This window comes from Sinocyclocheilus anshuiensis, unplaced genomic scaffold, assembly GCF_001515605.1.
Source record: "Sinocyclocheilus anshuiensis isolate Anshui unplaced genomic scaffold, SAMN03320099.WGS_v1.1 scaffold1957, whole genome shotgun sequence".
NCBI lineage: Eukaryota > Metazoa > Chordata > Actinopteri > Cypriniformes > Cyprinidae > Sinocyclocheilus > Sinocyclocheilus anshuiensis.
In genome coordinates this window covers 1,063,611-1,076,350 of record NW_015537935.1, presented here as the reverse complement: position 1 = coordinate 1,076,350, position 12,740 = coordinate 1,063,611, and the positions used below count along the sequence as shown (strand labels likewise).

General features: G+C 35.3%; 1 protein-coding gene across 2 annotated transcripts in view; it reads right to left on the bottom strand.

Moving 5' to 3' along the window:
* Positions 1-12,740, bottom strand: part of LOC107658657 (band 4.1-like protein 1) — a 174,149-nt gene that overhangs the window by 50,163 nt on the left and 111,246 nt on the right. For both annotated transcript variants that reach the window (XM_016447302.1, XM_016447310.1), the window contains exons 11-13: positions 9,923-10,020; positions 9,179-9,354; positions 232-440 (exon numbers count right to left, since the gene is read on the bottom strand). In XM_016447302.1, the coding sequence (XP_016302788.1) occupies positions 232-440; positions 9,179-9,354; positions 9,923-10,020 (483 nt within the window). The remainder of the gene's footprint in view (positions 1-231; positions 441-9,178; positions 9,355-9,922; positions 10,021-12,740) is intronic.

The following is a 12,740-nucleotide window of genomic DNA, read 5'->3' as shown; positions in this document are numbered from 1 at the left end:
ATATATATATATATATATATATATATATATATATATATGTATGTATGTATGTATGTATGTATGTATGTATGTTACTGATGGTTTACTTTTAATTATGAATTTTTTTACTATTTTGATTTTGACATTAATCTAAAATTAGTGACTTGCATGGAGGTAAAATTGGCGATTCAGTAGAATTTGTGAAATTTCTTATGAATTTGTGATTTTTTTCATGAAATATTATCTTATTACCTTGATGTCCTTTTTCCTTGTAGGTGTTGTAACAGTCTCTTCACTGTTGCTATACTCTTGATCCTGTTCCTGCTCCTGATCTTGATCTAGACTGAGGTCGGGATCAGCTTCATCTTCATCTTCAGAAAGAAACTGTGGCTGCTCACTCTCACTTTTCTGAGACAGATCATCATGAATTTCACCCAGTGTGGGCACCGGTTGACAACATTCTGTTTGACACACAACAGCAGATTGTTCAGGGCTTTACTTAGAACTGAGACAGTCTATCCATGCAATGGAAAAAAAAATGTTTCACATGAACTTTGTTTCTGCAGTTTTATTGGTTTAATTCAGCAAGGCCAAATGCCAATCAAAAACATGGATCAGTTGCTGAGTTCTGCTGCAGTCTTCTATAGATTTTCATGCTAATCTGGTCCAATTTCATATGAATGCACACTTTTTGTTTTTATTATATGCATACGTTTTAAAAAAGTATTTAAACACCCTCACTGCTGCCTCCCTCACCTCCCGTCTTGCTGCTAAATGGTAAGATATATATTCAAAACAAAGTTAGGCAGAGCTAAAATCAGCTCTGTCTAACTTTGTTTTGAATATCTATCTTACCGCTACTCTTTACTGTTTAGATTGCCAAATATAGCTCAATTGCTATCATATATATGATATTATCTGATATTGTCTATCAAATTAATCTGACATTGTGTTTAGCATTATTGCTAGCACAGTTCATTAGCATTACATTCACCTTTTGACATATCATTTATATTTAAAGTCTCTTTTCTCTCCTTCGCTCCATCTTTTACAAGTCCATCAAACAACAGTGGTAAGTCAAAATCAACCAACAAACGGTGAGTCAGTGATGCTCCTGTTATTGTCAATTGCACTGTTTTTAGTATGTTAGCAGTGAGGGTTTCACATGTTATACAGAAAAGATTTTAGAATTAGAGATGCATCCAAACTTTAATCGAGGTTAATAAGTATGGAAAAGCTTTAGATTAGGCTTTGGATGTGACTAGTTTAGTGAGCCCCGTACATAGTCATTTACATTTAGTCATTCAGCAGACATTTTTATCCAAAGCAACTTACAAATGAGAACAGTAGAAGCCATCAAAACCAACACAAGAGCAAAAATATGTAAGTGATGTGACAATTCTCGGTTAGCGTAACAGTACACGTAGCAAGGTTTTTTTTAATATAATAAATAAAAAGAAAACAAGTAGATAGAATAGAAAAAGAATAAAAGAATGCTAGTGCTAGAGGGTCTTTTTTAATAAAAAGAAAACAAATAGTTAGAATAGAAATAGAATAGAAAGTGCAATTGTTAGAGTGTCAAGTGTTTTTTTTTTTTTTTTAATAAATAAGATAACAAGTAGAGTGTTAGTGTTAGAGGATCAAGTGTAGATGGAAGAGATGTGTTTTTAGCCATTTCTTGAAGATGGCTAAGGACTCAGCTGCTCGGATTGAGTTGGGCAGGTCATTCCACCAGGAGGGAACAGTTCATGTAAAAGTCTGTGAAAGTGATTTTGTGCCTCTTTGGGATGGCACTTATAATGTGCTGTTCACTTGCAGAATGCAAGCTTCTGGAGGGCACATAAGTCTGAAGTAGTGAATTTAGGTAAATGGGTGCAGAGCCAGTTGTTGTTTTGTAGGAAAACATCAATGCCTTTATTTTTTTTAAGCAGCTATTGGTAGTATAGTCGCAAGACACCATGCACCAGTTCCTACTAAATCTCCAAATAGGCTCTCCTACTCAGTGACACACCCAATGAGAAATCTGTCAAAAGTGCACTAGTTATCAGATATTCTATTGTGCAGACTGTACAAGTAGAGACACCAGAAATGGGTTAATGGGTTTTCAATAGACAATGTTACTCAAAACTGCATTTTGTTCTGTTGAAACGATTAACTGTTAAACTTCTGTTATTAAATGTTTACTTTCTTGTAAGTTTATCATTTGGATCCTTTATTTTTTTCTAGTTTGGTTGTTTTTATCAGATCCTGAAAGCTAGACAACTCAGAATGGTCTGATTTTAGTTTTGTTTAACTATACTACATAAAACATATCTGAACGAAACAGCAGACGAGCTGAATGAGACGCAGATTCACTCTCTGACAGCAGGTGGTGCTTATGAACAGCAATGATACAGTGTTTCCTGAGTTACCGCTGTAAACAAAGCAGAGCTGCCTTATGAACACTACTTTAATATGCATTGTTCAGAGGCAAGATGAAAAGAAAATACCATGTAAACTTTTCTAAAAATAGTCAGTTCCCCTCAGAGATACATTCATATAAACTCCTACTTCAATTTTATCGATAGGAGTTTTGTAGTTTAGATGATTATAGTATAATGCGTGAGTATAATGAGTATAATGTGTAAAACTATAGAATAAAACAAAACGATTGTATTAAACTGTTACATAAAAAATGTTGAGTCCAATTATATCCAACATGAGATAATCATGCAAAATGTTTACACAATATAAATTTACTGAGATAAGTGCTTAATAAGATCTTAAGCAATACAAATATATTATAAACAGAATTACATACTTCGCGATCATGCATTATGAAAACAATTATTTCTACATGTATTTATTCATAAACATACAGAATAACATAAATCAACTAGATGAGTAAAGTTTGTAAACAAACTTTGAAGTTGGCTTGAGAAAGCCAAGCCTGAAAGTTTCAAGCAGTTGTAAAAGCTTGAAGTTTGAAAGATTAGATAGATGTTGATAGCATGATTTACCACATTGCTAACATGATTTAACGTGTTGTTAGCATGTTTTAACATGATTTACATGTTGCTAGCATGTTTATCACATGGCTAACAAGATTTAACATGTTGTTAGTATGTTGCTAGCTTGATTAGCATGTTGCTAGCATGATTAACAATGTTGTTAAATGTTGTTAACATGTTGTTAACACATTTCTAGCATGATTAGCATTTTTGCTAGCATGATTAGCATGTTGTTAACATAACATGTCACTAGCATGTTTCTAGCACGATTGACATGATTAACATATTTCTAGCATGATTAACATGTTGTTAACGTGTTTCTAACATTATTAACATGATTAACATGTTAACATATTTATAGTATGATTAGCATGTTGCTAAAAAGTTTATAGCATTATTAACATGTTGCTAGCATGATTATCATGTTAACATGTTGTTAGCATGATTAACATTGTCAGCATGATTTGCATGCTGTTAGCATGTTGCTAGCATGTTTCTAACTTTGCTAACATGTTGCCTTGGGCAAGCACTACTAATAAGTATGCAAGAGAACAATAGTGATGCTTTGCCTAATAGGAAGTGTAAATACAATTTCAGTAAGTTGGCTTTCTCGAGCCAACTTAATAATAAGAAGCTTAAATACAATATCAGTAAGTTGGCTTTTTTTCAAGCCAACTTAAGTTTTTATAGCATTTCAGTAAGTTGGCTTTCTCAAGCCAACTTAATAAGTATGCAAGAAGACCAATAGTGATGCTTTGCCTTTGGCAAGCACCACTAATAATAATAAGTTTAAATAGCATATCACTATGTTTCTCAAGCCAACATAACTAGATAAACAAGTTTGTCAAGATACACTTTGAAGTTGGCTTGAGAAAGCCAGACCAGAAAGTTTGAAAAAGTTTTAAAAGATTGAAGTTTGAAGGTTAGGTTTGAAGTAGTTTGAAGTTTAAAATAGTTTTAAAGATTAAAGGTTGAATGTTTTGAATCTATTAGAAAAACAGATTTAAATTTGAATTTTGTCAGTTGGAGTTTGAATAGTCTTGACTCATTTGAACATTCCGTCAATGTAAGTCTATAGGATTTTTATGATTTCAGACAGTCTGAAGATCTGAGCTTGGTGGATGTAGCTTGAAAGCTCTAGGAGAAAATACAGTCAACAGATGTAGTAAGAAGAATAATAATAAGTCAAAATCGCATTTCAGTAAGTTGGCTTTCTCAAGCCAACTTAATAATAATCAAATTTTACTTACAGGCAGTGCCTCGTTAAGTGCTGTTAATAGGATGGAATGGCACAGCAAAATTAACATAAGCTACCATGTGCTGTGCACACTGTTCTTAAGAACCCAGGAACTGAATAATATAAACTTAAGTGGTAGAATATAAAATGACCAGTAGGGGGAATGCTAAAACAGGCAGAGCCAGAACAAGCAGCAGAAAGTGTATCATTTTCAAAATGCTTATTTTTACTTGATTTGCTTCAAACTTAATCAGAATAATATCAAAACACAACAGATATAAAACTGTGAAGGGATTCTTGACAATTTAAATATTGTTGCCATGGCAACGCTTCAAACTTAAATATTCTTCTCCTCTATACTCCTGCAATTTACACCAAACTTTGTCTACCTGATGCAAAAACACTGAGGAACCTAAATTGCGAATGTCTTTTTGGATATCTCAAATGGTGTTGCCATGGCGATTTATTAAAATAATGGCAAAAAATTAAACAGGAGTTGTCTTATAGCCTATCTTTAAAGTGCATTGTTCAAACTCCTCAAAACTTTTTACATATGGAGAATAAGTCATTCTGAGTAAACATGCTTAGTTTCATGAATGTGCTCAGGGGCCTAACACCAAATAAAAAACTATTGGACATTTCCGCTGATAGAGGAAGGCTGTAAGAAATAAGAAATCTTTTAAGCGTAATCTTTCTCCTGTCTGTTTCCATCCATTAGAATGAAAAATAAGTACACAGAATCAGTTGATATTTACTGTATTGGTGATAATAGTTTTATATAATTATTTATATAAATGCTTATATATCATTAAAATAATTGTAAAAAATTATTATAGATCATTAAAAGTTTTATATATACTACCCCTTCTGTGAGTGTATCTGTTTCACAATCCTGATGTTCTACAGTAACCCTTTCATTGCTGTAACTCAACAACCAGACTGCCAGAGGGTTAAATGCATGTGCACGCTGTGCACTAGGGGGCCCGATTGTTTTTCTAAGGATTATTAGGGGCCAAGCACCGAAGGTGCTATGGCACCTATTGTCTCCGTTGGCGTTCTTCTTCTTCTTCTTCTTCTTCTTCCGCTCTGGAAGTCCATGGCAGCCCATAGAATCGTTTGTGGAAAAGTTATGAAATTTGGCACACAGATAGACGACAGTCTGATCGGTCACCATAGCAAGTTTGGAGTCTCTAGCTCAATTTCTCTAGTGCCACCAACTGTCCAAATTTGCACTTATGTTTATGCTAATAATTTTTGAACCATAAAGTTTAGACAGAAAATAATTTTTCCCTCTGATTCCTTGCCTCCTGTCAAGTCAAATGGACACCAAAATTAAAAATTCTACGGGTCAAGATTTTTGTCTTATTTTCACCAAAATTGGCTCAGATCATCTTCACATCATGCTGGCAAAAAATTATGGAATTCAAGTTGAATAGTCAAACCGTTCTCGAATAACATATGAACGAATTTGACGAAGATCATGCAAAAATGGATGTGAAGCTATATCTCCGCAATGGTTTAGCGTATTGCGACCAAATTTAATGCGTTATAATAACCATGACCTGAGGCTACCTGCAGCGTTTCGGCACAGCGCCACCTAGTGGTCAGGAGACATGAAAAGTGGCAATTTTTGCTTATAACTTCTGAATGGTTTGGCCAAAAATCACTGGTCTCTTTATATTCAGTGCAGCATGCCGAGTTGAACCATACCCAAGTTTTCCATGTCAGCCATTTTGGGCATCGGCCATTTTGAGTATTGTCGTTAAATGCTATATTTTACGAACGCATTGGCATTTTATTACGAAACTCAGTATGTGCCCAAAGTGTTGTGCCAGAGTTAGCTATAGAGCTAATTTGCATCTGCAGTCCCTGGGCAGGATGTTGTTACAAAATTACAATACTCCATTACAAACAATACAATACATACAATGTCACACTCCACAGAATTAAAAAATCTGATCAGTGATCACATATTTGATTTTCCTTAAGCCATACCTTAAGTGTAGTTTTAAAAATACTGAATGATGTACAGTACACTCTCTAATATGAACAGGTACTGACTTCCATCTTTCTACTGCTCTAACTGAAAAAGCTGATTCTCCAAAGACTTAAATTTAGCCAAGCAGTCACCTCTAAACTGATGACCTAATCACCCTAATATTCTCCTTACAGAAAGTCACACATTGTTTAAGAGGTGGTGGTGCAAGATCATGAATTAGTTTATACATCAAACACACATCTGCAAAGAAAAAAAAAATCAAACATCAATAATTTATAATATTTAATAATAATGCAATGATGATAACTCCTTGGCTTTTTAGCTACAATTTTCACAGCTTGTTTATAAATAGTATATAATGATTTTAACGTGGTTATACTTGTTTGGGACAAACTTGTAGCACAATAAGATGTGGGAGAATCATTGTATGCATAAAGAGTTTAGCAGCAGCCATAGGTAATTGGTGCCTAATATTCCTGAAGATCATCAAGCTTGCTCTAGCACTTCTAGAAACCTTTTTTATATGTTTTTTTTAATTATTTAAATTAGAATCCATAATCATACCCAAATATTTAAAATGCTCAACAATATTTATTACTTCTCCTTTTGACTAAAATATCTGGACAACGTTAATCAACTCTCTTAATCAAAAAGTACATTCCCACAGTTTTTCTCACATTAAGAGTAAGGCAAGAGTGACGTAGCCAATCTGAGACTTTGATCAATGCAGCAGTAAGTTTGATAGCAGCTTGCTCTTTTGTCTTAGCATAAGTATAAACAACTGTATCATCTGCATACATCTGAACCTGGACCTCTGGACAAACTGTAGGCAGATCATTAATATACAAACTAAACAAAATTGGTCCAAGAATCGACCCTTGTGGGACTCCAGTGTTAGTCAAGAAATAGTGAGCATACAGTATATCATTGATTCTTGTACATTGTTTTCCTAAATGTATGTATGATTCCATCCATGTTAACGTATTAATAGAAAAATTTAACTTTGATAATTTAGATAAAAGAACATTATGATTAAAGGTGTCAAAAGCCTTTTTAAAATCAAGAAGACAGCACCAACAACACCCCCTCTATCAAGACTGGATTTAATTTGATCCACAAAATAACAGTTTGCTGTCTCCGTATGATGTGCCCTAAATCCAAACTGCATAAGATGTAATGGAAAGTGACCAAGATTTAAATACTAATTGGTTACAAATTACCTTTTCAATTATTTTAGAAAAAACTGAATACTGATAGGTCTATAATTAGTTATATTAGCAGGATCACAAGTCTTATATAGACGTTATTATTGCTGACTTCCAGGCATTTGGAAAATAAAATTGTTTTATTGACAAATTAACCAAATGAGTAATAGGTGTACTAAGAACATTTACATACTTTTTAACAAATACAGAATCACAGCAGCAGCCCTAGTACTCTTAAGGTGACTTAAAATTTGGTCCCACTTTATATTAAGTGTCCCTAACACCTGTGTACTTACATAGTAACTAAATGTGTACGTAGTATGTACCAAAAAGTGTTGTTACCAATGTCCTGTTACACATTTGTACTTACACATACCATTCAGTGTGTTGATACATATGTGTAGTTACACAAACATTAGAGCTGTAGATACTATGTACCAATGTGTACTTACACTGTGGTTACATACTACGTACACATCTAGTTACTATGTAAGTACACAGGTATTAGGGACACAATATAAAGTGGGACCAACATTTTTATTAGATAAGACTCAGATACTTCAGAAATATTAAAAACAGTAAGATCATTATTTGGTGATATAATATCCTTCTTTCACTAAAACCTTGTATCAAATTTTGAACTGAATCTGCAGAATAAAAAATTATTAAATACTCTAGCAATTTGATGGTTATTTTTTATTAAATTTCCCTGAACATGTATTTCAATAACTTTATCTCCGTTTTTACTATTTTTCTTTCGTACTCTATTGATATTCTCCCAAACTTCTCTACTAGCATCTACTAGCCCTTAGCATCATTTATACGATCAATAAAAAATGTTGCGTTCGCTTTTCTCAATTCCTTTACAACTTTATTACATAAGTATTGAAATGTCCTTCAATGAGTGAAACCTGATTTGAGCACTATTTTCAAAGCATGGTCTAATTAACTTCCATAATTAATTTAACCAAGGCAAATTTAATTTTTACTCAATTCACCTTTAATCTTATTAATTGTGACCATTAAACACTCAGAAGCAGCTTCTAAATTATCTGTAGACAGAATCTCATTCCAATTTAGTTTTTTAAATTTCTCTTCAAATTCATTTTTAAATCTATTCTGTATAATATTTAGCATATTTTCTTTGTCTTTGGCTTTCATACTAACCTTGCTACTAAAAAAATGTGCTACACTACTACCTTCAGTAAATTCTTTTCCCTACAAGAACTCTGGTCATACTTACTTAATTTATGTATTAGAGGAATATAATATTTTGACAAGCCACCCAAATGATTGCTCAGCCAAATACAGGAAAATCTAAAATTAAGGACAGCACAATGTGTTGTTTATAATATCATGTGACAGTTGCGTATAATTAATAAGTTGCGTATAATTAATATAATAATTTGCTTAATTTTATATTTTTGTAACTCCTTACAGTTTTAAAGGACAATTCTGTTACATTTATGACTTATTATTATGATCTTCCATGTTTTCTGCATCTAACAACAGTTCAGTAAAATGTTCTATGGTTGTTTTTTTTAAGATTCCTCATAATGATTGGAGTGACACGGTCACCACTGTCACCGCTGAACCAGGTATGCACAAGCATAATTAACTCAAGATTATTAACATAATATTAATTAACAAGATTTACTGTGTCCATTGTAAAAGACTGTAAGTAGTGGAAAGCTACAATAATGTATAAAAATACAGACAATTCTGCCAGAGCAAAAGGCAAAGTAGAGGAAAACAAAAGTGTTCTAACCTCCATCTAGACTGCGTGAAAGAAGGTATCTCTTGCTAGTGGACCGTTCAAAGTGGGGAGCGGGCCGATCAATCAGAGCGCTGGCTTGCCGTGTCTGGGCCTGAGTCCTTCCACTGTATCTGAACTTTGAACCCATCACCAGAAAGCCCTTTGGTGGAGGCTCAGAAGACACTAGCCTAAAACAGACCAATACAGGAAAATGTTATTGGTTTACTGATATTAACTTCATTAATAATCTGCATCAGAAAGTACTGAAAAGACAACCCCCTGTAATAATAAAAAGCTACAGTGGTTGATGGGTAATTAGTCAAAACAGCCCACCACCAAGTCTCTATGGTATTCTGGTCTTTATAATAACATACCTGGAGCAACAGAGGATATGCCAACAGAGACCTTCAATCTCACATTCATCAATCTTAATCTTAATCATACCTAAACTTTCTCATATATTTAAAAAGGGCAGTATGACTATCAAGACATAGCCACACTAGACTTTGTTCTCCATTGATTCCATTTAAATTTCATGCAAACGTGGGAAACCGGAAACAAAACATATTCAATAGTGTAACAGCTTCAGGCATTAGGAGGATGTTCAAACACAAAGGACTGAAAGTCATTAAAGCTAAATTCATAGCACAATGGTGACCCAAAGTTTGACACTAAGAAAAATAAAATAATTAACATGAACATGACTACAATGTTGATAACAAAATGAGAAAAATCAAATTAGTCCAGATAGTTTACCTGAAAAAGGTGTGGTGTTCGATGCAAACTTTCCATAGCCTCTTGGCGCCTCTGTGGTTAGAAAGCTTGAAACCAATGGTGCTCTCAAATTGCTCATACTGTTGTGTAAAAGAAGGGGAAGAACACATCAGATAGTTCCCTGTCACAATCTGGTCACTTTCGACTGTTTTACGTGGTACCAGAATCCTGAAACCTATGTTTTTGTATTTTGTTTTTGTGTCTGGGTGAGCACACAGATTGAGGTAATTCTCCTTGGCTGTATGTTCTCCTGTCCCTTTTGTGTTAGGAGTGTAGGGTCTGGATCCTGACACTTCTGTCTGTTTCATTTACAGTGTCAGGATCCAGGTGCTCATTCCTCATGTTATGTCTTTTGTTGTGAGCACATAGTACTGGTTGTTGGTTTCTTTTTCATGTGCTCTTGCCTGTCTGTTTGAGTACATGGCTTATGATTGTGTTTGTTTGCCATTAATTCATGTCATGTTTGGTGTGAAGTGAACACTTGACTTCTGTCATGTTTGTTTCTATTAACCATGTGTTCTTCTATCTCATATCTTGTCCTTGCCGTTTTGTTATCTTGTTATTAGTTAATTTGCCCCACCTGCTATCCCTCGATATTCTTTTAATTTGCTGCCCTATTTAACTTCCCTCTGTTCTGTGTGAGTTCTTGTATAACTTTAAGTGCCTTTAGCTGGGCAGACACTGCACAATTTTAGCCCCAATCATGTAGTGTGTGTTATCAGAGACGCATTCTGAGAGAAGCGGTGATGTGTCACCGATTTTCATGTGACATTTAGCAATCTAAATATCTGGACCTGTTGGCGACTCAGAGTCCTGCAGTGTGAAATGTGTTTTGACTGAAAATGACACAGGCGATGACCTAAAGTGAATGAGAGAGCATGATACAGGGCAAGGGAAAGTTCAGGGGATGGAGTCACAGATCTGCAACAAAACATCAGCATGCATGGCTTCTGCAAGCAACCTTCTCTTCATATTCTTCTTTTCTTTTCTTGTTCACTGCAAACTAGAATACAGACAACTTGGATTTCAAGCTTCTTGCAGGCTACAATTTCTAACAGGAAGAAATCCATTCTCACGCAAGAGCTCACTTGTTATTTACTGCATCACTTCTCACATGTGTTTGGTTGTGAAATGTAAGATGTTTGTAGGCCAGATGAAGTTGTCAGTGATTCTTCCTATTGAAAAGCTGTGTAATGTGTTACCCCCTGTCGTGTAGTGTGCACACAACAGCAACTAGTTGGTGCCTCAGACAGTTGTGTAGTGTGAAAATCATGTAGTGTATTCCCAGCACTAGTGGTCCTGTCTGTTTACCTGCCTTGGGCTTCTCTGCCCTAGTCAGCCAGCCAATAACTGATTGTCCTCTGTCTGCTGGGACTATGTTTTTAACGTGTTAAAAACGTAAGCACGAGGAGAATTTAAAAAAAAATCACTATTTTATTTAAACACGGAGGAAACAGTAGGAGATAAAGTTTTACGTGATATTAAAAGTGGGGGGGACACGTCCTCCGTGTCCCTCGCGTGATCTACGCCCCTGATCACAAGTACAGTATGGAGTGCCACAAGGCTAGGACCGTTGCTTTTCACACTTTACATGGCACCCTTGGGAGATATCATCAAGAAACATGGTGTTAGCTTTCACTGTTATGCTGATGATACTCAGCTCTATATTTTTTCGCGGCCCGATTAAAATGCGTTGTCATGGTTCAAATCTTACTTATCTGACCATCATGAATTCGTAGCAGTAAATGACGAGATATCATATCGATCACAAGTACAGTATGGAGTGCCACTAGGCTCAGTACTAGGACCGTTGCTTTTTACATTTTACATGTTGCCCTTGGGAAATATCAACAAGAAACATGGTGTTAGCTTTCACTGTTATGCTGATGATACTCAGCTCTATATTTCTTTACGGCCCGATGAAACATACAAATTTGCAAAATTAACGGAATGCATAGTTGATATAAAAAACTGGATGACTAGTAATTTCCTACTGCTAAATTCTGAAAAAAACAAACAAAAAAAAAAAACAGAGGTTTTAATTATTGGACCAAAAACCTCAGCATGTAATGCCTAACCTAAACACTGTCTAAAGCCCTATTTGGACAGGACTGGATTTTCATGTACCAATTCAGACGGGACTAACATCTCCGTGTTTATTACAGAGGTGGGAGGGTCTGTTTTGTACATCTGGGCGTCACAGAGATCACATGCTCTGTATGCGTGCATTGCTTATAGTCATTCGGATTGCTAGTCATGTGTCTTGCTTCCCATTGGTTTGTTCTTGTCATGTGACCCTCTTGTTTGCTATAAATAGCCATATTGTTGCCATTGTCTCTCGTTGTGTATTGATGTTGTAACTCTGCTGTTGGTGAGTGCTGTCCATGCACTATGTGGAGGATTTTTGTGGACTTTGTGACCAGGTGGGCTTTAATGACATTGCTCTTAAAGACATTTTTCGTTTTGGACTATCACCTGAAATATCACATTTAATGCCGCCACATACCCCACACTGGACTCTAGAAAACTATATTGACTTTGCATTACGGTTGAGTGGGTCTGCTTACACTGTTGGTGTCATGGAGAGGGAACATGACACTTCCCAAAAGCCTGTTCACGTCATGTCTGCCAAGCCACAGCCTGCTCATGTCATGCCTGCTACTCCAGGACCTGCTCACATCTTGCCAGTTAAGTCAAAATGTACTCATGTCATGTCCACCATGTTAAAACCTGATCACGTCATGTCTGCCAAGCCAGAGTCTGCTAACGTCATGTCTGCTACCCCAGGGCCTGCTCACAT